The sequence below is a fragment of the Nomia melanderi genome, chromosome 10 (assembly GCF_051020985.1).
Source record: "Nomia melanderi isolate GNS246 chromosome 10, iyNomMela1, whole genome shotgun sequence".
Lineage (NCBI taxonomy): Eukaryota > Metazoa > Arthropoda > Insecta > Hymenoptera > Halictidae > Nomia > Nomia melanderi.
Window position 1 is genome coordinate 6781665 of NC_135008.1, and position 25730 is coordinate 6807394.

Here is a 25730-nt window from a genome sequence, read left to right on the forward strand (position 1 = left end):
GGAGCGGTCGGCCGCGATCGATCAGCGCGAAGCTAATTAAGGCTGGCAGGTGAAAAATCACCGGATGGCCACGTGCATAATGCACGGAACTGCGGGCTCGACAGTTTTCTGGACGTTTTAATAGAGAACACGCTAATTAGAAACCGGATTGCATTACTTTAAATTACAGCGGAACACGCCGAGAATGGCGCAACTGCGCTGGTCAAGCCAATTAACCGAGTCTCTCGATAATTACGAGCCACCGGCCGGTCAGTCGCTTCATTTAAGCCGGCCGCACGATCAATCACCGGTCTCTGCTCCCAGGAATTCAACGACTTTTCTAATTACACGCGTATCCCCGCGTCGAGCCGCCCGCGCTTTCCGGTGCCCTGCGAGTCGACGATTCCGTGATCCCGAAATTGCTGGGTTCTACGACCGTTCTCCGGTGTTCCCCGCTCTCCGCGCTCGAAAATCGACGTCGTCCAAGACCCGTGTCACTTTACCGAGCACGACACCGCGCGGCATCGAGCGCGATACCAATAGACGATAAACGCTAAACGTCCAAAGGATATTGCAGACTTTGAGGCGGACTGGCCGAGAGACGGAGGCCAAAGTCCCCCGCTCCGGGAAAACCGCCGCGCGACAGGAAAATGTTTGCACGTTCCCCGTCGGACGGGCAGTTTCGAAACTTCCGCTCGTAAAGACCGACTCGAACGGTCGTCTGAAATAATTGCGCGACCGACGACGTGCGAAACGTGCAAACTCGCCTCGTCGACAACCGACCGGGGGACTTTAATCTCGAATTCTTCGGCTTCTCCTCGATCATCTCTAGCTCGCGGCGCCGCGCGCGGCTCGCCCCATCGTCGGGAAACCGGAATTCCGTTTACGTTCGATAACGGGGAATGAAACTGCGAGAATGACAACTCGCGGGGCTCGCTGCGACCGGTGCATCGCGACGGATGCGCGTCCCGGGGGAGAGTTCTTTACGTGCGACGGAGGAACGCCTCGATACTCGCGGAAGAATCGTGACAGCCGGCGAACGAGCTCGTAACCGAGACGTTGCGTCGCACAGTCTGACGATTTCGCGTCAGACAATGGGCGTTTCATTGAGAAATAATGGTTTGTTTCCGTGCTGATATGCATTACTTTTCCGCGTTTACTGTTATCGCGAATACGTATTTGCAAACTGAGACCGTATTTTGGTAATTCAGCTTTAATTTGAGATTTTATAAATTCATCTATAACGTTTCTTAGATTTTTATTTGTAGGGAAATATTATCCTTCTAAAATTAACGTTACAATCGTTTTCAGTGTTTCTTCTAGTGCAGAGTATAAATACTATTTTTATGAATTTTTGTCAAATTACATTTGAAAATCATTTTGTATATATCGTATAATTTATCGACACACTGGTAACCTTTAATTTTTCTTATAAAAATAGTCGAGTTTTTGGGTTTCGTCTACAGGCCCGTTTTCTGCACGAAACTCGATAACTTAAGAAATACGAGTGATACAAACAAATATTTTAGACGAAAGTTGTAAGGTATAGAGCTAAACATATGGTGGTTACATTTTGTTACACCTTATTCAGAGATTATGGACTCTCTTCAATGACAATGGATGTTTCGTTCGATTGAAACATTATATAAACAGAGAAACAGAATTTACTAGCACGACATTTTGATATTTAAAGATCATTTGTACAGCAGAGACCTCTTAGCAACGAATTGGTAACCTTCAACTTCCCCCGTACGAATAATTTTCATGTTCCGTCCACAAGCGGCCGCGCTACGCGTTCTCGCGCGAAATGAACAAGAATTGTTGACCGAGGAATTAGCGGCAGTTAGACTGGAATAGAGTAATAACGTGGGGCGAAGCGGGCGGCGGCTAGAAAAGTAAGAAGAGCCCGAGCACGCGGTTCCGAAACTGCGGAGCTTGTTAATGAAATTTTGCGCTTTGTTCCGGCGCAACGCGGCACGCGGGAGCAGAAAATTCCGTAGGAGCTTATAATGGGTTCTAACGACGACTTTAATCAGTGCAGGAACGAGTAACTGCGAGCACGGCGGATCGAGTTCAGCTCGCGGCGCGCGTACCACCTAAAACGATGGCTGTTAAACGTTCGCGCCAAGTTTTATGGTTGACTTCGCGCTAATGCGGTACACTTTGTCGCGGTGTTTGCCGGCCGTTAATGGAACCGCGGATTAAGGGGACCATAAACGTTGCCAGAACCAGCTGCCGGCGTTGATAAGTAGTCGAAAGAATTGTCCGTTCGGCTGCGAGGCCGCCGGGAAGCCCGTTATCGAAGGCAAACACCTTCGAAACAGATTTTCCCCGATCGCCCGGCGACATTTCACCGTGCGACCGGCACCGTGCACGCGCGCGCCACGATGTAAAGCACGATTTTCGCGCAGAAAAAGAGACTAATCCGACGAAACGGCGGATAGTTCATCGGAAACACACGGCCGACCGGAGTAAACGTTATCGATCGCCTGTCGTTTAATTTCCTGTGTTCGCGGTTAAACGTATCGGAGCTGACGCGACGCGAGCCGAACACGTCGGTCGTGCGAAATGAAGAATTTATAACGAGGAATATGAAAAGCCTGGTATCGCAAATAAAGTGGATTAATTGTTTACCCGGGTTACGCGGCCTCGATTGCATCCGTCACGCCGGATTTATGTTACGTACGGAATATCGGGTCTATTTGCGCTGGATTAATATTTATAGATAAACTCAACTAATTAACGGGAATTCGATAATCGAATTCCGGCAGCCCCGTTCCTCGGATATTCGAGGATCGATGGAATTTCCGGAAATTCATTTTTCCGTCCGACGGGCCGCCCTCCCTTCCCGCGCCGTTCAATTTATAATTCCAGTCGGGGAAACACGCGCTGAGTCGATGAGAGCGTCAGAGGGAAACGAACGGGATGCGAGCCGGGAAACAACGAGACCGTTATGCGAAATGTTCGACGAAAGTTTGCGCTGGGGGAGAGGGGGTGGAAAAAAACGGCCCGGCCGCGACGATTTAAATCCGAGCGACACCCGGGAGAGCGGCGCGAAAGAATTCGGGAACTATCGCAACCGCGTCGGCCGAAAATTTCATAGTTTCCCCGGTATTCGAGGAACGGGGAAACTCGGTTTCGACCTCGCCGCCCTCGCGAACGCGATTAGCCGCGCCGGAAAGGCGCTTTAATGAAAGTTAGCCCCGTTCGATCGCCGGCGCTTCGATACTTACGCGAATTTAATCCGCACGGTGGCCGGGCAACGGAGACGGCCGGCGGGTTTCACGGCGAAAGCGTATCGATACGATTAAATGGGAGCCGACCCTGCATGATACATCGAAGTGGATACAATTTTGTCGTGTCCGTCGAAGCCGACCGCCTCGAGGGGTCGCAAGGTTCGAAGGGTGGCCCGTACAGCGCCGAGAAAATGGCTAGGATGGAAGGCCGACTCGTGTCCCGGTCGAATGTCATAAATCAACCTCCCCTCCATTCATTTAACACTGTCAATGGTATAGCTGTAACGTCCCATTCGTAGCGGAACCGTCCCCTTTTCCCGCAGGACGCGTTGCGGTTGAGATCATTCGAGTTTCAACCCCTTGCACTCGACGATATTTTTCATTGCAAACATTCGTTATCTTCTGACGAAATATTGTGGGGTCTTCGATGTGTGTACTGTGTAGGAGAGGTGTAAGGAGCAATGCTCTTTGGGTTTTAATACACTTTTAACCGTTCGCGGACTAAGATTCTTTGAAATGTACAAAATATTCAGCAGATGAAGCTAAATTATATATCAGTTACTTAAATCATAGGAAAAACAAAAACTACGTCCTGATCTCTTGGTGTTTCGGTAATTAAATTATTTGTTTATGACTTAATCTTCGAAACATGAAAACTTCATCTCACCGAAATGTCGACATTCGTCCGCAAAGGATTAATACTTTTGATTCCTCCAACGCTTGTCTCCGACTGCCCTTCCTCGCTGCCTTCACGCATCTTATTTCATTTTCAATTATTTGATCTTTCTCTTGCACTCACCCTCTCACTCACACAGTCTTTAACCAGTTAACTGTGTTTGACGTCATGGAGAAGTTGCAGGATTTTATGTCATGACGAGTATACTCGTCATGGTAAAAAGTAGTGACCATTGGCTATTTAAATTGTAATTTCTGTGAAAAGCCAATGGTCACTACTTTTTACCATGACGAGTATTCTCGTCAGGACACAAAATCCTCCAACTTCTCCATGACGAGTATACTCGTCGAACACTGGTTAACCCTTTGAACTCTGTAGGCTCCGATATTGCAACAGGAATAATATTAGATATTTTAATGACTCTTAAGGAAACTAAGGGAAAATCAGTATTCGAAATAATTATGCAAGTAAAAATTGTTTTCTTATAATCCGAGAGCTCCGGTCAGTGACCGCGGCAGTCAAAGTGTGAACGGGAATTTCCCGAATTTCCAAAGGCGAGAGAACGGAGGTAAAAGGAGCGGGGGCAGCTCGGTAAGCCTTCTATTCGGATTTCATGATTGTGTAGAGCATCAGAGGAATACACCGAAAAGTGAAACGTTTCGAAAGGCTCGCGAGAGGATTGCACGGGATTTAGCGTGCAAAGCAAATATCGATGTTCTTTTCAATATCCCTCGAACGCGACTCGATCCGACGATAGCCGCTTCGGTCGCGGCGATAAACGTTAACCGCAAAAATGGCAGCGCGGCTCGGTTTCATGCGACGCTACGCTGCGCGGCGCGTCATTCATAATCCATTCGGAATAACCCGGCGAGCGGACGAGCGTGACTTTAATGAATATTCGAATATAAATTTTTTTAGCTTAATTCGGCGCCACTCGCGCGGTCTCCATTATTAATCCCCCGGTCGGTGCGCGCGCGCTAGCTGAAACGCGCAGTCGGAGTTCATTATAGACGATATTAGAGGGAGAGCAGCCCGGCTCGCCTTTCTACATTTTTAATTAACCGCCGGATATTTTTTTCACGGGACGCGGCTCGCCACGCGCGTCGCACGGTTGAAATTTCTTTTTCGGCGCCGGCTCGTTCGGGGGATGCGCCGCGACCCGGTTCCATCGGACGAAACAAGCGGGTTAATGAAACGTTTACGGCCGCGGTTAAGCCACGCGGTCCGTGAAACGCATCGACTGCGACCAAGAAAACTTTCCGCCGCGGCGCTAACTGCTTCGCTCGGGAACTTCGCGTCACGCAACAGCCGCGCGAATCCTTCGCGGATTAAACGGGAAACTTACGAGTACTCCGTTGTTCTCGTTACTCGTTCGATCTCGTTGGGAGATTAACCTTTCTCGAGCGGAGCATCCGCGAAAGAGTTGTCGCTCGATGGAACTCCATTCGATCGCAGAGGAGAGCATTAGCCTTTAGCAGTCCTATGTCAGACTCGACATTCTATTTTATAGCAACCACTACCCGTTTTAACAATTTTTCTATATTTATTTGCAGTATCGCAATTGTACCACTTAACTCTGCGGACGAATGTCGCGAACAAATGATTGAATTAGTCACACAAGAGATCAGCATGTAGCTTCTATTTTTTCCCGTTAATTAAGCAATTGATGTGTTATTTAGCTTAATCTGAAGGTTTCGTATATTTCAAAGAATCTTCGTCCGCGAAGGGTTAAAGGTAACATTTCAATGACTCGCGAATATTCTTGAATAAATAAATAGAGTATCGTATTAAGCTGTAATCGAATGAACTAACGTCGTCGTGAACCTCGAAGCACTTCGGACCGCAAAGGGTTAGATTTCGGCGTAAAAGATCGAAGCGATCGGGTTTGATAGGCGTGGCTTCGTATTCTCGATAGATACGATTACGGCGGTGGCTGCTCGACGGAGTTCGAATGCGTGCCAGCTACGAGTAATTGGGTCGCTTTACGTCGCGACGTCCAAGGGGATCCAAAGGAAATAAAGCATCCTCGGGATGCCGATTTTCCGGGCGCGGTAACGAACGCCATTCGTCGCGCACACTTTCGGGAGCATTAGCGACCACCCTGAGGTATCTCGTTCCCGATAATTAGCGAAACGAGCTACTTCCGCGGACGTTCGGGGTGAAATTAGTCGGCTGCTTTCATTTCCCCGTGGACGGCCCAACGATGCAGGCCGGCCCCCGACGCCGAAATCACGCAGAAGCGTAACAGCGTCTTCCGGAAGTAGCAAAAACGAGGCGGAATCACCCTCCTGGGTGTCGTCTCGTTCCCGGAAGGGTACGCCCGGTACCTTTATTCCGAGGAATCGGTGATTATCGTGATGCTCCGCTCGCGGGGTTTGCTGACAGCGCGGTAATTAAGCGCCGCCTCGACCGCCTTCGCTTCGTTATTGTCCTCCCCTTTCCAGGGGCCGCGAGCTCCTCGAAGGACTCCTTGGGAGGAAGCCAGCCACCGGGAAAACACCGGCAAACGCGACGAGTGTCGCGAGTCTCCGCGGTAAATGCCGGCGCACAGTGCCGTCTGTGGACGAAACCAGAAAATTCGACTATTCGCGTAATGAAAATTGAAGGCCAATGTGTGCCTAAGTAGTTCATGCTGTATAGAATGATCTTCATTTGGAAAATCAAAATTTAGTGCGAGTAAATGTTTTTTTATTTGTATGACGTTGGAATCTTATAACATCCATATTGGAATTTCATAATATCCACAAAATGTGTTTGGTATACCTTACAATTTTCGTCTGAAACATTTCTTTGTATCACTAATACTTTTTCAGATATTGAGTTTTGTCCAGAAAACGAACGTTTGGTCTCACTGTGGACGAAATCCCAAAAGTCGACTACTTTCATAACGAAAACTGAAGGTTACCAATTTTGCTATGTAAAAAAATCAAAATCAAAAATCAAAATTCTGTGCGAATAAATTCCGTTTCTCCATTTATACACCGTTCGAATCGAACGAAACATCCATTGTCATTGAAAATCATACTATCCCCACAAATAAACCATAACCACCATACGTTCAGCTCTACACCTTACAACTTTCGCCTGAAGCATTTGTTCGTATCACTCATACTTTTTCAGTTACTGAGTTACGTTCGGAGTTTCGTCCAGTTCGGCCGCACCAGACTTTCGTAAGTTCGATTGGACGACTGAAGAAACCTTAATCGTTCCGGTACATTAACGATCGATAACGCGCACGGTGTCGGGTAATGGCTCGGCTGCGTGGAACTGGGATTGTTTAGGGGTTGAAGATAAAAGGCGGACGATCGGTTTTCACGGTACTTTATTCGTTCGAACAGTACAAAGTTCCATTCGCGTATGACTCCCGGCGCAGAGGATAATAACAATGGGATCACGTCGCGACCGAACGAACGCATCCCGTCGTTCTTTCCGTTTTATATTCCGGTGTCGCGCTGCTCTCGTGATAAAATAAATAAGGGCTTAGCGAGTTCGCCGTGGAACAAAGCTGAGAAGCGTATAAAATTAAACGTCTTAACGAATGGCGGCCCACTCTCTTGTTTCCCGGCAGTATATTTTCACCGGAAATCTTACGGGGCCAGTGATAAATGCGAATCGTAAAACTGCGCGAGCGGATCCGGAGACGTAATTAAGAAGCGTGCAGCTGTAACGGGGCAGCGCCGCCGTCTCGGATCACATAAATCTGCGAGCCGAACTAAATTGAACTTTACAAGGCTATCGTCGCTGGCCAACGAGTGCCCCGTGGAAAGTTAACCACCGGATATCATCCCTTTGAACACCGCCGTACGCTCTGCTAATGGCAGATCTCTTCGCGAGGCAGGTTTTAGTCTCGTAATACCTTGTCCTCGCGGTACGAACTTCAAATGGAATCTTATATGGTCAACTCGAATGTTGTATCCTCGAAGAATGATGTACTCAAGTTTTTAAGGAAAATTGTTGATTTATGTAACACTAGAACTACCGAGAACTTGAACTTTTTATAATTTCTTTAGAGAGGCTTCAATCATTTCTTAAGTGTCTGTACCTTTATAGTAACTGTCAAAGAAGGAATTAGGAATTGGTCATTTCGACCTGCCTGGTAGTTCTAGTGTTAATAAATATATGTTAGTGATTAACACTAACCATACCGGGTACTTTTTCTACCGTAAGTCGAATAACTATAGAATTGAGATAAACAAATTAGACAAATTTCTTTTAGTGGAAACAGAAGCGAAAGAAAGGATGAAGATTGGAAAACCAATTAATCGGACAATTAGGAATTGAAATTAAACGAGCAGAAGAAAACGCAGAGTTTGACATCCGGTCATTTGACCGGTTCTCAGTATAGTTAGTGTTAAATTAGTGAAATTTAGCAAAATGGGTTAAACCTTATTTTTCTACTATTAGTTGTTAATCGTTCGAATAACCATACACAAAACGAACAAGTAACTCTTTTTCCTTTCTTAACCCCTTGTCCTACAACAACGAGTGAGTCTCTTGGTGAAGATTTTCAACATGATTCAACAAATATACATATTACTCAGTTCATTCGAAATCGAAGTAAATATTATACCTCTATAATCAACTATTATACTTCAAAGGAAATATAGGCATAACATATGCTTCAAATTTTTCTCTTCTTCCAATAAATTATTAACGACAAAGTAGCCGTATCGATCAGAGTTGCGAAAGAATTCATAGGCCAAGAGGTCAAGGCTCCCATGGAAAACGACAAAACGGACAGAGTGAGAAAACACAGGTTCAAAGAGACGGGGAGGAGCGACGGCGAAATGGCAACGATTATCGTTGCACGTAGCCGAGCAAACAATTACCTGAGTCTGCTACTCCCGTTTCGATAATCTCCTCGTCTCCTCGCTGCTACCGTCCGTTGCACCGAACCTGGCACTCTCGTCTGAGTGGTCAGTTTCGAGGCGCACGCCTTCCTCGCACGAATCTTCAGCTCTGACGTATGATTCGCTGCGGCGCTCACGCACACTACTCGTGTCGCGCGACGAAGAGTGAGGAGAGTCGTTTCCAGACTCGCCATTGGACTTCTCGAAGCGACTGTATCCGCCCCTGTGACGTCACGAGCGTCAGGTTCTCAGCAACCGACGGTACGACTGTACACTCGAAAAAGGAGGAAGTAAAGAAGAACGGAAGGAGATCAGACGCGAGAGACGGGACCGTTTAAACGACACGTGCGTCGACGCGATAAGGAGAACAACGAGTCGTCACAAGATACATTATTATTTGCTGAGAAAGAAATGAGAAAGAAATCATAGGCCAAGGGGTTAATAAATGCTTACCTAGCGCTGGAAATGGATTTAGAGATTTGACAAAGCGATGAATTTTGTTTTTACCTATTTTACGCAGATGTGCACATTAATTTCGTTTGTTAAATTTGTATAGAGTGATACATTTCGAAAGAATCTAATATGCGTAATGCAACAAGATTATCAATGTGTAAAAGACATCGTTGACCATTTTGTAACTGAAACGTCTCGACGTGCGTGGCGCGTCTTTCCAGCGAAAGAGGTCAACGATAAAGCGATTCGATCAAATGCACTCGCGGGAGAATTCCATTTATTTCGTTTTCGGGATAAACGCGCCGCGCAAATCGACTTAATTCGACTTAATGCCCGCCGCGGCGGTCTCGGATCCGATTCGTCTATCCGAGAACGGCGACGGCTGTTGTGCAGCCGCGGATAAGGACGGGTATATTTTCGTTCCGTCAAAGCGTCTAGCCGCGCTCGCAGTCCGAAAAGTAATTCAATTGGCCGAGCCGCGCAGCTTAATTCCCGAGTTAAATGAAATTTCGTCCGGGTGCTTTGTCCTTGCGGCTGCAGAGACAAAGCGGCTGCTCTTGGCTGCGCGCGTTCTCGAGGAACGCGGAAGATCGTTAACGGTGATTCTGTGTTTAAATTTCGCGAGAGCGGGACCCGAAGTTCGCCGCACGGTTCGTTGCCGATCGCGGAAGCCGAGAGCTTATTGGCTGACGCCGGAACAGGTCCCCGCGGTCTCTAATTTATTAAGCCGTGAATTTGTCAATGGAGTTATTCGATTCTCTTCGTCCTGTTAGAGTGGCTCGTCGTGCGCAACCTTTCGGTGCTGCCGTCGCGGATGCATCGGAATTCCGAGTGCACGGTTACATAATTGCAGAAGTAAATTGCGCTGCGAGCAGAGATATTTTCGGGAATCATTGTTGCGGACGCTCGAAAGCTAGCACTGGGAAAACAAACGGTTTCGCTCAGTCGCGTCGAGATACGCGCGCGTAAAAGAACACCCCGCACGACGGTCGAGAGGGAAACTCGTTGCGCGCAATGTGCTGATCGGTATCGCGATCAACGCTCGAACCAGCCGCGATCAATGTCACGGCGATTTGGCGCTCGAGCAGCTAATCGAGGCGATAGAATTCCAACGAGCCTCGCGCGATTGGTATGTAATGATCGGGCGCGTCCAGCGGCGAGGGATACTTCTGTCACAATGCTGCGCTGGAACGCGCGCTGCGACGGGTCCATTCAGCGCGGACGCCAGCCCCTACGTGGACATACGAGCACCCGCAGACGTCTGCATGCTTCTACTGATTGACCCTTTGTATTAACCCTCCGTTAACTGGCTGAATCTGCGATAATGTTCGATCCGCTCTCCATAGTGGTGAAATTCACTTGTGCTGCTTTTCGGCGGGACTGAAACGGACGAAATTCGGGCGAGATAGCAGCCGATTTACTTTCTGCGCAGGCGGTCGCACGTAAGTTTCATCAGAAATGTCAGTAACAATCTTTGAGGCACGGAATGGCACAAAAGTTGGAAATTCGGAGAACTTAAACGAAACACAGTGGCTCAAAAGATTGTAAGCCTAACGATCTGGGCGCTCAAACTACAAAAGCTCGCAAGATTGGGATTTTGTAGACTATGGGAGTCATAAAAATGACTCAAAAGCTCGCAAGCTCACTCATTGAGATGCTTAAATTTAAAAGGCTCTCAAAAATGTGATTTTACAGACTGCGGCAGTTGTGAAAATGGTTCAAAAGTTCGCTAGCTCATGAATCAAGGTGCTGAAACTAAAAAATCTCTCACGTTTGGGATTACACACACGAAGGAGTCCTAAAAATGGCTTAAAAGCTCACAAGGTCTCGACTCGATGTGCTCAAACTAAAAGAGCTCTCAATACTGAGATTTGACATATTCTAAGAGCTGTAAAAATGGCTCACAAGCTCGCAACCTCTCTGATAGACGTGCTCAAACTAAAAAGCTCTCAACATGGGAATTTTACAGACAGGTAGAGCGGTAAAAATGGCTAAAAAGCTCGCAAGCTCACATACCAAAGTACTCAAACTAAAAAAGCTGTCGAGGCTGAGATTTTATAGATTGCACGATCCATAAAAGTAGCTTAAATGTTCGCAAGCTCGCTGATTGAGGAGCTCAAACTAGAAAAGCTGGTGTAACTAGGATTTTTCGAATTGTGAGCACAGTGGGAATAAGTAAAAGCATCGCCATCTCTCTAGTCAAGGAGCTCGAGCAAAGAAAGCTCGAATACTTACCTCACTTCATATTTATGGTGCGGGAAAAATGGAGGTAGGAAGTGCAAGTACTCCGGGAATAGGGGTGCTGGTAATGCAGGGAATATAAAAGAAACGCGTATGGGATACATGCAGAGTGGAACTGAAGCAAGGGGTTGGAGGACAGGACGAAGGAAGCTTTATCCATATCAACGGATGAAGTGGACGTAGGACTTAGCGTAAAGAAGTGGGAGGGTAGTAAAGATAGATGAGGAACAGAAAGGAAAGGGGAAAGATCGAGAAGTGTCCGTGAACCCTCAAAGGGCTTCTAATGACAGCAAGAAGTCCCTCGAGTCAATGGTAGGACCTCCGGTTATCCCTAAAGAGTGACCCTAATGAATCTCTTTGTAGGGACGTTAGTAACATTCAGGAGAACCCGGAGAGATCCTCGAAGAGTCTCCAGTATCCTTCGAAAGTCCCTAGGGATCCTCGAAGCGTCTCCTGTGACTGGCAGGAATCTCTTTCGTGGTCTCGAGACCTCTGCGATTTCGAGGAGCTGTCTCGGACCTTCGCGCTCGACGTCTAAAGGGCTACTGATCATTTTCGGTGACCCACATCTGTTCACCCCTTTACAGTAACATCCGCGCATCGCTGTTGTTCGATTCATCCGATGTAATCGTGAATATTTATGCACTACGAATTTATAAACCGCGATCGATACAATCGTATAATTGTATCCTGTTACGGATACCTGAACGTCGGACGCGTCCCGCATATTTAGTCACTCGTTTCCATGAACGTGACTCGTTCCACTTGGCTGCGGGACTGTAGTAATTTAGGAGGAAACCGTAAAAATCCGAGGATACCGAGTCCATCCTCCCGAATTAGGGTCGGTTAGGATAACGATACTTGAGACTTCGAGCTGGAAGACTCGCCGCGAGGATTCATGGTCGATGACAGCGATCAACGGGGAGGAGAGGAGAAACTGAAGCAGGGCCGAAGGAAGTATTATAATTTCTTCGGGTTTCTTACCTTCGCCGCTCCGAGTTGAACAAGAGTTGTCTGTCGGAGTCCCACTTAGAAGAGGTAAGGTTATTTCCCGTGTATGCATATCGAGCAGCATCGCCTACGAAAGAGTCGATCGCTCGATCGGTTCGAGCGTGTTTTCTATGGACGAGCGACGCATTGTTTTCGCAAACAAAGGGGAGCGGTCCGTCGATTCGAGTCGAGAAATTTGGGTGGACTTCAATTAGCCGCTGTTGGTTTTCCTTTCGGGCGTAGTTCACTTCGGTTAGTTAATAGAGTTAGGGGAAACAATGTTTAAGAGGTTTATCGGGGGAAAATTGGCGGGAAGTAAACTGACGGATCGGCGTTAATTCGAGTTCCTGGTCGGCGAGATAATGCAGAAGGTAGAACCGGCGAAGCCCCGGGATTCCCCGGGCGAAAATAAAAGAATTCCGGAAAATAATTGCGCGGAACACAATCTGTCGGGCTTCCAATTAGAACTTCCTTCGCCGCGGCTTTATTTGTTGCTCGGAACTTCCCCCCCAACTTTTTAATTAAATTTTATTCATTAACGCGAATGTATAACGGGAATGGAAACCTCGAGCCGGTCGCTTGATAAAACGTAAGATGTCCCGGGGAAAGCGCGGGGAGTTTATTAAACGAGACCGTGCGTCGGAAATTGGACGGGGCCGGGGATTAATTTTTAAAGAGCTCTCCGGATTCGCGGTCAAATCATAATAATTAAGCCCCCGCGCCGTCGCCCGGGCCGCGACAAACTCGATACACCGGAAAAAGAATACACGCGCGCGAAAGTAACTAGACGATCCGACGGGATCCTCGCCGGAACGTTCGTGGAATCATGAGAATTCCCCTCGTAACAGGGGATTTGTATTTAATTCAGGATTTTTAGATCCGAAGAGCCGGTCGGTGCCTTCCCTAGCGTGGAACAGTTAAAGTTTCGTTTAAATAAAATGTTCCGAATGGAATTTCAAATATACATCCAGCTCCGTGAAATTTAGCGAACAGCGTCTAGGAACACGCTCGAACGTGAACGCGGAAGCGTTCCGAGCTTTTCCTCGCGGACGACGATCCCCCGGAAAAAATATTCACGGGGATCCTCTCGGTACAGGAGCGATTCAGCCGGCGGGCTCGTCGCTTTCGTTTGTCCTTAAAAAATGCAAAGAGCCCGCGAAAGGTCCAGTCCCTTTCGATTCTTCTCGTTTTAATTTCAGCCAATTAAAAGTTTCCGCAGCGTCCGCGAACAATCGGCCGGGGATCTTTGCCGACTCGCGGGAACGTCGGAGTTTCCACGGACGTCCTCCTCTTTCCGCAGGAAGGGCCGCGATCGCGGTTCCCGACGAAATTAGTATTATACTTATTTAGAGGCATTGTAGGCGCCAGCGACGCTCGCGCCCCCGGCGGGGCCGGCGGAAGGGGAGGCGAGGAATATTAAGAAACGGCGCGCCAACGGTATTTGCCCGCATCATTAAACCGCGAACAAAAAAGGTGTATATAACCCGGGACGGAACGGGAGAGAGGAGAACGGCGAGGAAGCCGAGGAGAGCCATGGCGCCTACGGACGGCGAAATCTAACGGAAAATTGAAGAGGGTGACCGGTTCGTGTTACAAAGCGGGGAACGCGCGAGAAAGTCTCGCCGGGAAGTGAGGTAATTAGCGTCAGTCGGCTCACGGATTAATTAAAACGGCACCTCGAAAACGCAACGTCTATGGTAACTTAAAACGCCGCGAGGAAAGGGGCTCGCACCTGGACGGCTATTTCGCCGTCGTTTCATGGGGACACTGTCGGATAGAATCGCGCGGTTTCGCGCGGAAATTCCGGTAAATACGGGGAGACCGACGGGGAAATGATCGAGACGCTCCGCTTTTTGGGTTTTCGTTGTCTGCGTTTTATTATAATATAACATTTCCACGGACGGGGATAGAAATTCGCGATTTACAATGCTCCCCGAAAATCACTCGAAAGGAATGACTCGCCGCGCAGTGGCTCCTCTGGACAGTACTTGATGATTCGATTGTTCGTGTGAGAACAATTGAACGTTATCGATCTGTTGCTAAGATGTTCTGCTATACACGATGATTTTCAAAAATCAAAACTGAATTGAACCGCAAACTATCCATTGTCGTTGACATTAGAAGTACCGAGCAGTTGAACTAGAAGTGCGTTGATTAAGATGTCAGTTAAATTTTATTTAAATCTGTATATTAAAAAATCAACTATTTTAATCATCTCTTGAAGAAGCGTTTATATGCTTTCAATTATTATGAAAGAGTAAATGAGGAATGCGTGACTTCGACCCATCTGATAATTCTAGTGTTAAAACTAATATCTTCATAATATCCGAGTAATATAACAAAAATATAACCATCACGTGTTCACCTCTAAACCTTACAAGTTTTATCCGAAGCATTGCTTTGCATCAATCATACTCGTCAAATTACCGAGTTCTGTCCAGAAAACTGCCGTTCGTCCGCACTGTGCGCCGATTCGTCTCGAACGAACCGGTGATTCCGTTCGATCGGTTCCAAGAACCGTGTTCCGCCTACCAGACTATCTGTTTAGCCTACGTGTGTCGTTACAACGAAGAGGTGAGAGAGTTCCCTTATTCATTTACATCCGTAAAAAATCTCTTACACAGCGAAGACTCGATCTAGCGGCGCGAGCCGCCGCATCTTTATACAAACTACGAGACGTCGATCCTCTCCGGTGGGTTCTATAAAAATTGCTTACGGATACAGCGATATATCGTTACGGGCGAGTCACGGTGAAGTACAATGAAAGAGTTTACTCGCTAATTGTTACGGTTCGGATGAAAGACTCCGCGACGCGTCGGGGCTCGCAGGTTCGCTGCCAGTACCTACCATTCGGCGAAACAACATGATCCTTTTGCTTTGTACTCTGAACACTTGCTTCCGCGAGCATCGCGCCCGTCTCTTTATTCTACTCGTTCAAAGGGCGTTCTCTGCGCTAATGCGGCTGCAACGGACACACCCGGGGAAAACTGAGAACGCTGCCGGAAACTCGGCATGCGCGACAGCGGATCGGCACGAAGATCGTTGGCAGCGCGCGCGTCCTCTTCCCTCGCGTTCGATTTTCACTTTCGCATCCGTCGATCACGGTAATCGGACCATCCGATTTCTCCCAAGTTTCCTGGTCCCTCGGGCGCAACGGGAGAGCCGCCATTGCGAATGAAAAGTGGCGCTGATCGGGACGATCGAACTCTAGCTCGCATCCTTTCACAGGCGAACGCGGGGAAAGCTGCTCGAAGCATCGCGGTCGACGCGTGGCGTCGATGAACGGGACAAAGGTGCCTCGACGGTTGACGAAGTGGTTATTTTCATTTCTATTCCAGCGGAATGCGCCGGCACGATTACTCGGTGAATAATTTCATCGCGAAGCGGTGTCGTGCAACGAAGCAACAGTGACGTCTCGGGACTGAGGAAGAAGCTGGAAGAGAAAAGTAATCACGGCAGTTCAAACGGTTCTCCAAAGGGAGCGAGACTGAGTAGTAATCAGTACGAATAGCCGTACACAGCTTAACTCGGTGAACCGTTCCTCCGTCTGTTCCCGTAATCCCCGGCAACGGCGTTTTTCCTTCAGCCGTGAGCGCGCGATCCTACTCGCCGCCGTTGCGCTGCAGCGCGCAACTTTATTTCCAGGAAGGAACTCGTTTTCGGATTCTCGCCGCTGTTAAGAGCTCCGCGAGTTTCGTCGCGTTATCGCGATTCCCCGCGCGTTTCTCCGCGAGGAAAAAGTTCAGCGAGGATTCGCGCCACGCGCAATCAACGAATCGAGGGCGAGCACCTTCGTCGCAGACAAACAACATTTTCGCGATTGCGTCTCCGCGCTAACGACGATAAACTCTTCCAGCGCGGTTCAAACGTTCCCGACGGAAAAAAAAGGTTCGTTACCTCGTTCCGAGTACCGTGACGCGCTCTCTTTCCCTGCGTTTCGGCTTGCTCGTCTTTTCCCGGGTCTAACCCGCGCCGCCCCTTTTCAATCGATAACTCGAGCCTCGAAACTGTCGCAAATTGCTCCCTTTGACGCGCGAACGATCGAAACCATTCCCCGATTGCTCCATAAATATTGATTCGAACGGGAACCGATTCGATCGGAGCGCGCTGATTTCAAAGGGAGCGTCGCGCTCGCGATCCCCCAGCTGCGCGAATTAATTGTCTCCGCGAGCGGCGCGGTCTACGCGTTCCCTCCCCTCTCGAGCTGATCGCTCGCGCGGGAGGGAAAAGTTTTCGCCGGGACGCGCGAATTCTATTTGCCGACGACGGCGAACGGAACGTAACAAGTTCGCCGTGATATCGCGCGCACTTCGAAGTCGCTTATTCTCCGCTGGGGGTAAACGCATCGAAACAACGGAACAATGCGGAACTTTCAAGAACGGCCGGCGAGTTTATCGGGCACGTCGCCGCTCTGCGAAGGTCCGACGGTGTTTCGAGCGTGTTTTTATTTAATTAAATGCCGACTCGATAGCAGGCGCGCCGTTCTTGCTCGGTTACCAATTTCCCCGTGACCGCCGGTCTGCAGGAACACCCGCGTCGATCGAGTTTTCCCGGTGATCACCGAACGACTCGCCCCGCGGAACTGAATCGGACGGGCTTCCGTTCGTTGAGCCAATCCGCCGAGAACGATAACCAGATGAAAGATCGCGCAATTTTCTAGTCGCGTTCGTCGACGCTTCAACGGTCCGCGCGCGATTCAGAAGAGCGACTGGTATCGCTTGGTCCGACGAGAATTAGGTCCGGGTCGACGCGAGTTCTCGAAGGAGATCGGAAACGGTCCGTTCCAACCGAGCGTTCCCTCGTGTTTCAATTACGTCGAGATCAGAGCCGGGCGTTACGCGAATTGTTTCGAATAAACGTTCGCCGGGGATAATAAACTCCTGTTAGTCGATTATTCGCGAGGAAGGTTGATCGTAAAAACCGATACGGAGGGAATTACACGATATTCGGCCGACTATTCGTCCATTAGCGCGAAATAGAGTTTCGCCGGATGAAATTTCATCCGTCGCTCTTACCTTTTATCCGTAACTCGAACACAATTCCGCGTAGCGTTGTTCGAGGCTGCGCAGGAGGAGACGTGGAAAGGGAATGATCGTGACTCTTATAAAAAGTGGACGTTATCCGATTAACTATTTACAATGATTCTCGAGCGGTCGCCGGGGGTCGTCGAACGGTTACACGATCGCCGAGAGGAGGAGAAGAAGAAGCAGAAGATTGAAATGGGTCGGGTCCGCAGATATTTTTCGGCTTGCGCCGTGGTGCATCGCTGCTGGATGTTCTGCAACAAAAATCAGATTCGCTGGAGTGTGTTACACGACGAGGAATGGACTTTCTCGCTTCTATTCAGGTTTTCGGACCTGCCCTTACGCCATCTACCAAAAATCGGCACGAACTTTCTGAACAACTCAATACGAAACCTCTGTTTTGCGCGGATAAATTCCGTTTCTCTATTGATGTAACATTTGAATCAAATCGTAAAACATCCATTGTCATCTAAAAAACTTCATAATATCCCCATAATGTATAAAAAAATATAACTTTTGTCTAAAACATATCTTTGCATCACTCGTTCTTTTCAAGTTATCGAGTTTTGTCCAGAAAACGATTGTTTCGGAAGACTCGAACCCATCGCTTGTAACGATGTCCGCATCGCCGCGGGTTTCAACACGTATCGGGGCGTTTACCGACGAGTCCACTAGTAGATCCCGGACGAAACGCTCCCCCCTCTTTCCTCATGATCTTTCCGAATTCCTTCCTCGTTCCGTAACATTACAGGCCGCTCCAGGAGAATACCGCAACGCTCGCGGTAACGAGGATGTATCCCGGGCCGATGCGAACGCGTCAACGTTTCCACTTAGTTTGCGTAATTACGTAATATTACGCGCGAACAGTGTGCCCTAATATGTCGGAGTGGTACGTAAATGAAATTTCGGAAACTCCCGAAACTGCTCGGAACGCGGCCTGAGCGAGCGAACTCTTCCGCAAAGTTTCCCGGCTCCTTCGGGATCCCGTCGCGCGAAAGGGGCCAACGCTGGTGTCACGGCGCGCGCGCGAGGAAGGGATAAAAATCAAAGACAAACTCGCGAAATTAGAGCGTATTATCTGAATTCGCCAACAGTGCACTCTTATCTAGAGAGACATCTTGCTCGGACGGTTCAGAGATACACGACTCGCGGTATATTCCGTTGAACCGGGTTCAAGAACTTAAGAAGGATTTGCAACAGAGGAGTTAAGCTTCAAATGCCCGAGTTTATTAGGAACACGCTTCGCTCTTATACAGTCAGTTATCTCGAGCACAGTAGCAAGTGATCTTCAGAACCCGCGAAACTGGCGTCACCAAAGATTTCAGTTTGATTACGCGACCTCGTCCCGCGTCGCGTTTCTACGGATCGTTAGGTGCGCGGTAACAATCGTCCCCGTGATTATACGAGCGGCCAATCTCCGCGACGCGCGATCAACAGGTTAGACGTCGGAGAACCGTTTCGATTCCGGAAAAATCGAACCAGGCCGCGCCGCTGTCAATCGAGAGCTTTCAACGCGTCTGTCCTCCCAGCCGCGACTCTTTCACGGGAACGCGTCGCATCTTTGTGGGAGAAACAGTCGCAGCTCGTCCGCTTGTTAGCTGGAATCGAGCTGTATTTTCCTCCGACTTTCTAGCTCGAGCAACAGAAGCCAGTGTTCGATCGCGGCATGGAAACGGAGCAATCGGGAGCACTCGTAAGCAAGGTTTCCCGTTTGGAACGGGACAGATTGACGAGAAAAGACGATCTACGTTTTCCCTTACCGTTGACGATGTGGACTCGCGCGCTGTACGGAAGAGTGTTGCTCGGCGAGCACGTGTAGAGGCCGGAGTCCTCCTTGGTCGCTCTCTGAATGAGCAGACGGCTGGTGGTCACGGGTCCCCTTTCCGTTACCAGACTGATGCCGCCCCTTGGCGTGTCGAAGTTAATCTCCTGCGGAAGAAACGAGTCGAAGAGCTGCGTTCCGAGATAAGTGGCGCTACGGACGGTCGAAGAAATCCGGAAAGGACGACCGGCGACGCGGCAACTCCCCTAAAACTCGTTCCTTATCTCGAGTCGCTTCGCGAATGGGCTCTCGCGCCACGCCATCCTCGATTCTCGCGATATTACGGCGATATCCCGGCGATACGCGTTCCCCTGGTACAGCCACTTTCGCGGAGAACTCGCGGGCAGCGTGCCCGATTTTCGCGAGCCAAATGCCAACGGTTCCCTGCGTTAAGGAAGGATTTGTTCTCGCGGATTCGGACCGCGCTCCAACTCTGCCCTATCGATCGAGGCTCGCCGCGCGCGGATTACCCGTAAAGAGGTCCGCAACGTCAAGTTTGCCGCAGAATACTACGGTGAACGCGAACCGGAAGAGACGCTTAATCTGCCGAGGCGCGGGGAGACAGCTTAAAGGAAGCGCGGAGGAAATGGAAAGAAAATAGAACGGCTTTCGATGAGTCGCCGGCTCCCCCGACGCGCTTGCCCGCGTTTAACCTTTGTTCCCTGTTGATCAGCCGCGATCGAGCTGAATGGGAGGAAGAACCGAAGCTCCTTTCTGCGATAAATCTCTGGGGACTCCCCGATCGTTCGCTCGCCGACTCTCATTCCCGCCGCGAATAATTTACGCCCCGAGGACGAAACTCCGAAATTCGACTGTTGGAATAATGAAAATTGAAGGCTATCAACGTGTTGCCAAGTATAAATGCGTTGCCAATGTAAAATAAAAGTTTCGCGCGGATATATTCCGTTTCTGTATTTATATAACGCTGGAATCGACACGGAAAATATCTATAGTTATGGGAAAAACTTCATAATATCCCCGTAATGTAACGAAAGTATAACTACCGAATGTTTAGCTTTATACCTTACAATTTTTCTCTAAAATATTTCTTCGTATCACTCATACATTTCAAGTTATCGAGTTTTCTCCAAAAAACGACCGATTGATCACTCTGTGAGACGCACAGGAAACTCCAAAATTCGACTATTGACATAATAAAAATTAGTGGCTGGCAATGTGTTGCTAAGTAGTCCTTGCTGTCCAAAATGATTTTCATTTCAAAAACAAACGTTTTGTGCGTATAAATTCCGCTTCTGTATTTACGTAACGTTGGAATCGAATCGCAAAGCATCCATTATCTTAACCGAGCAGTTGAACATTTCTTTCTAGAAACCATAGAACTGCGTTGATTAAGATGTTAGTTAAGCTATATTTTAATCTGTATATTAAAAAATCAGCTATTTTAATAATTTCTTGAAGAAGCATTTATATGCTTTCAATTATTATGAAACAGTAAATGAGGAAATTTTTACCCATCTGATAATTCTAGTGTCAAAAGAACTTCATAATATCCCCATAACGTAACAAAAATATAACCACCATGTATTCAGCTCTATACGTTACAACTTCTGCCTAAAATATTTCTTCGTATCACTCATTCTTTTCAAGTTATCGAGTTCTGACCAGAAAACGGCCCGCGCCGCGCGCGTATTCAGCCGCAGTTCGCTTCTCTCAGGGACAATCGGCGCAGCTTGTCAGGTTTCCCGAATAGCGGCGACGTCTCTCGATACCGCGCGGCAACAATGGCGCTATTTGTCGCGACGGCGCCTCCGACGCCTACGAAAAACGGAACGCGAGTTCGCCGCATCGTTTACCTCGCGATCGTGGCTCCACCTGATCGCGCTCGGCGGCTCGGGCGCGTATTTGACCAGGCACGTCAAGTTTATCGTGCTGTGCTTGTTGATGAAGAGATCCGGGCCCCCGGCGATCTCCGTCACTGGTTCTGCAATCAGAAAGCATCGTCTCGTTTACCTTTAGCTAATAAAACGCGCGCAAACGTTTCGTATTCCTCGAAACCGGGGGGGAAAAAAAGCGTTCAAGCATCGCGCGCATGACGAGCCAAAGGTAAGAGTCGACGGCGGAAGAATGCCGATGTCCCGAGGGTTTCTCTCCCAAACGAAGAAAAGAAACCGTCGGTCGCACGGGGGACGTTTGTTTTTGCCCGGCGCTCAAATTTAATCTTATCGTTACACGAGGCAGGGGGAAACGCGGCGAAAGAGAGAAACAGGGAGAAGACATGGCCGAATAAAATCCAATAACAGACGGGGACTCGTCGATGCGACGTATCCGATATCTGCCCCGGAAAGCAGAACTTGACCGAGAGAATGCCGATCGGATGAATTCTATATCCGCGCGGCTCGGAATTTCCTCTGCGAGGAATCCGCGTCGCGCGCAATCAACGGAGGGCCGGGGCCACTTGTCTGGAAAACCGTATCGTTTATCGAACCGTTTTGACGGGACGTCGTCTCGCGTATCGAATAAATTTCGCCGAGCTCGCTCGGCGACCTCGTCCCGTTGCACCGTCGCGATTCAATTGTCCGCGACGCTTCCCGTTTCACCTCGGAAGCTGTTCGATCGGCCGTCCCGGAGCGTCTAATAATTCTTCCGAAGTCGCGGGACTGTTCCGCGGTCGCAATACGCGCTCGCCCGGCAGTCCAGCTCGGATTATCCGCCGGTCCGTTTCAGCGTTTCCCCAGTTTGCTGACCAAGTTGCGCGGTGCAGCTGACAGCTCGGGGACCCTCATTTCCTCTCCAGGAATACGTCTCTCGCCGGCTGAAAGCAGCGGAACGTCCGCGAGGCAACATCGACGACAACTGCCCGATCCCCTTTCACCGGCCGATCCCTTTTTAATTTAATGTTCCGCGTTGTTCCGCGAAATAACGGAGTTCCGCGTCGAGGGGACGGGTTCGACCGCAATTTTCGAGGTGAACGCGGTCGCTGGGAACGTCGACCGACCGTTTCAGCTCGGAAAGCCGAGCTGCTCCCGCGGATGACTTCACGGACCGGCGACGCGGCACTATATCCTTATCGCGGATCGCTGGACACGAGGCAAACATTGACGTTGGCAATAATCCGGGGAGTCCAGTCTTGTTATTCCCGTGACATTTCGTAGGTAGGAATAACAGGTTTATCCGCAAGACTGTTTACCGGGGCGAGGAAGGACGACCGGTACCCCGGGGATTCTCCGAGTTCCCGGAGATTCTCGAATTCTCTTTGGTCGGCCATGATTTGCCGACCGAACCCCGTCCCACCCCGGCCGCCCGTGTTCGGTCAGGTTGGCTCAACGGTTTGCGCATTCTTACGCAAATACATCTCGGGTGAAAATTGACTCGTTAGCCGGACGAAGCCCCAACGAACTTGCAATTAGTTGCGACGGTTGTTGTTCCGCGGTATTTCGTCCGCGGCGCTCGCCTCGTTTCGCTTCGTTCGACGAACAATTCCAGCGATTCGGATGGAACTTTCTCGTCTGGGTTGTTCTGCTCAGAATGCGCGTCGCGTAAGTCCATTGGAGCCGAGCAACCGGAAGTCGAATATTTCTTAGAGGTTATTAGAGACTTGGCCCGTTGACTGCGACAAGGTGTGCATTTCTGAGAAAGTACATTAGAATGATCGAAATGAGTTCCACCGCATTGAAACAATGTTATTTGTTTCCTTGTGTTCCGCGGTGAATTGTTAGCGTACATACTGAAAATTAGGATTAACATTTCTCCACGATGTATCTAATAATTTAATAACGCAATATTTTTAACACAAACTACCGGATGGGTCAAAACGACTCATTCCTGATTCCTTGTTTTTACGACTATTGAAAAAAGGACAGATGTTTCTCTGAGAAATTATTAACACGAATGCCGCACGATTTCACGGAGTAAAATACACGAAATGAGGAAAGATATAATGTTGGATTACTGAATTGAATTAGGTCATTCATATTGCACGGTTATCTTGCTGAATGGCACTGCACTAGGTAATATTATTTATAACAGAGAAATGTTTTCAAGTAATCACCGTTTAATTGAGTGAATTGTGGCGACCTGATTTGGTCGAGGGTCACCCTGTGACCCCCATGGCATTCAACGTGTTAAAGAATTTGATTTATCAATACGCAAGCTGAATTTTAAATCATTCGTTCTTTATTGTCGTTAAGTTCTCATTAAGTTCTTCGAGTTTCTACAGAGGAATTTCCAAAAAAATATTTTTAAGCGCCTTTAATCCCTTGCCGTACAATGACGAGTGAGACTCGTGATGAAGATTTCTAGACTAATTTAACACTAGAACTACCGAACAGTCAAATTAACTTTTTGAAATTTTTCTGTGGAAACTCCAACAGTGCTACTATTGAGATTTCTATTGATTTACATTTCAGTTTGCCTATTGTTGAATCAATTTTAATAATTGCTCAAGAAGCAATAAAAAATGATTGACCTCTGTGGTAGTTCTATTGTAAACAACAGTCAATGTTCATTTCCCACAGATCAAAGCAGAGAACTATTTTGCTATTATCAATGTGTCCTCTTCAAATGAAATTTCCACTTGAAGTGGAATGGAAAATTTTGTTGCATTCCTTCCAGATTGTCAGTAGTCAAATATTCCACAAACTTAGTAGCTGTGGTGTCGAATTGGTCACCTCGAATTAGGTGACTTGAATTCGAACAAGATTACGAAGAGTGTTTGTAAAACACACGTCGGAGAACAACTCGTATAAAAAATGGCTTAGGCAGTCTCGACTATACCTAGCTGGTGATCGAGAAAGTTCTATTTTTCTTTTTTTTTGGGTGCCCTTGTATGGTGTATAGCAGTGTCTTTTGGACAGTGTCCTTATACCTGCAAATTTACTTAAGGCGTTTAGATTAGTATGGTAGCTTGAGGTTTTATGTCTGCAAAGTGTGCCCTGTGTTGTCTGCATAGGAAAATTTTCAAAAAACCTATGATCTTGAGTGAGTTAGAATAGTGGTTGGGAGTTTAAGAGTTAATGTGGTTTGGCAGTCGGACTTTTGCTTTGAAAGGTAGGTCTTGTAGTTACCTATGAGTTTTATTAGGGGATTTGGGCGATTGGGATCATAAGCTTTTGTGATGGAGTGGGATATGTATTCTTTAGTAGTGGGGATGTTTGCCAGGAGATGGAGCTGTGTTATTGGGGTTTCGTAAGGTTTGTTAAGGATAATCCTTAGGAACTTGTTTTGAAAGTTCCATTCTTTTCCCGGGAAGAAACCTTCCCTTATATTTCCTCGGTGAAGGAATAGCGATGGGGGTGAAAAGCGTTGATTGGCTCGTTTGGATCTTTTGGAATCGGTAAAGGGAAGGCAGTCGGTTTATTTCATTGGTTAAAGGTTGACGAGTCTTGGTAACCGCCTCCAATCTAACGGTTGTATTGAAACTTAACACTTATATAATTGAATTTACCAGAACATGCCAAATTGAGGAAACTACCGTAAAAATACTAATCTCATGATAAAGTAAAAAAAAGCCGCTATTGCCTCTAAGCAGGCTGTAAAAAAAATAACGTTTCCAATGGTTTCATAAGGTTATTTCTGCTATGGGTCAGCGTCGCTAAAAACGGTTTATCTGAGAGCTAATTTAAATATCGATTTTACGTATCTTCCACACGCAACAGTAGCGAAAATAAATAGTACGCCAAGGGGTCGACGCTAGAACTACCGTACCAGTCATTTAGACTGAATTTGTTTCAGAATTACTGATATCTTAAAAGCATCGAATAGTCGTAACGATTTTGAAAATAGACAGTTTCACTTGAATACTATAACGAATTCCCGGAGAAACCGAAGATAATTTACTGTTACAATTTTTGTAACGAGTACATATCAATCGTAAATACTCGGCAATTCTAGTGTTAAGCGCCTATCACAAGCGATTGCCCGAGCGTCTTCAACCGCGAACAATAGTCAGAGGGTTAAAGTAATTCGGTCTACTTTCCATCGACGAACGCGACACGAGTCTAAAAGGTTGAGCCGAGGAAAGAGGTCATCCGTAGACGTCGGTCGGCTGCGCGTAAGCATCTCGAGGGGTGGAAGGTCGCAGGTTGCTCATCGCCGCTGCGGAGGATCACGGTATCTGCATTTTCCACGGTGACTCGGTCCGCTGTCCGCTCGGGCTGATCCCGACAGCGGCGAGAGATCTTCATTTCCTCTGGAGGAGCGCGTCCCTGAGCGTAGGCGGCGGCGGTGGCGGCGTCGCGCTCCCTGAACGGCATATTGCTTCTCCTCGGAGAACTTTCAACGGGTGCGGCCGGGGTGGAAGGGTGGAAGGGTGGAAGGGGGGCCGTGGATATCGGTATAGCAGACGTTTTACGAGGTAGTAGCGGCGCCTCGAGAATTCACTCCTCCAGGAATAATCCATCCGTTCCTTAGTGGCTGCCTCGAAGGGGATTCGCCGCGGCACCTGCAAGGCTAACCGATCGATCGCGGGCCGAACTTCAACGGGACAAATCGACGCAGTGG

General features: G+C 48.2%; 1 protein-coding gene across 5 annotated transcripts in view; it reads right to left on the reverse strand.

Annotated features, from left to right (window-relative positions):
- Positions 1 to 14290: 14290 nt before the first annotated feature.
- LOC116429629 (zwei Ig domain protein zig-8) overlaps positions 14291 to 25730 on the reverse strand; it is a 70122-nt gene continuing 58682 nt past the window's right edge. For 3 of the 5 annotated variants that reach the window (XR_012999630.1, XR_012999629.1, XR_004235536.2), the window contains 4 exons: positions 21086 to 21213; positions 19210 to 19378; positions 17441 to 17703; positions 14291 to 15858 (listed from right to left, as the gene is read on the reverse strand). Coding sequence is in view for 1 of the 5 variants with exons in the window: in XM_076371799.1 (XP_076227914.1) it covers positions 17600 to 17703; positions 19210 to 19378; positions 21086 to 21213 (401 nt within the window). In the remaining 4 variants the exon portion in view is untranslated. Of the gene's footprint in view, positions 15859 to 15880; positions 17704 to 19209; positions 19379 to 21085; positions 21214 to 25730 lie in introns of those variants that run through there. The other 2 variants (XR_012999631.1, XM_076371799.1) reach the window with 2 other exon arrangements.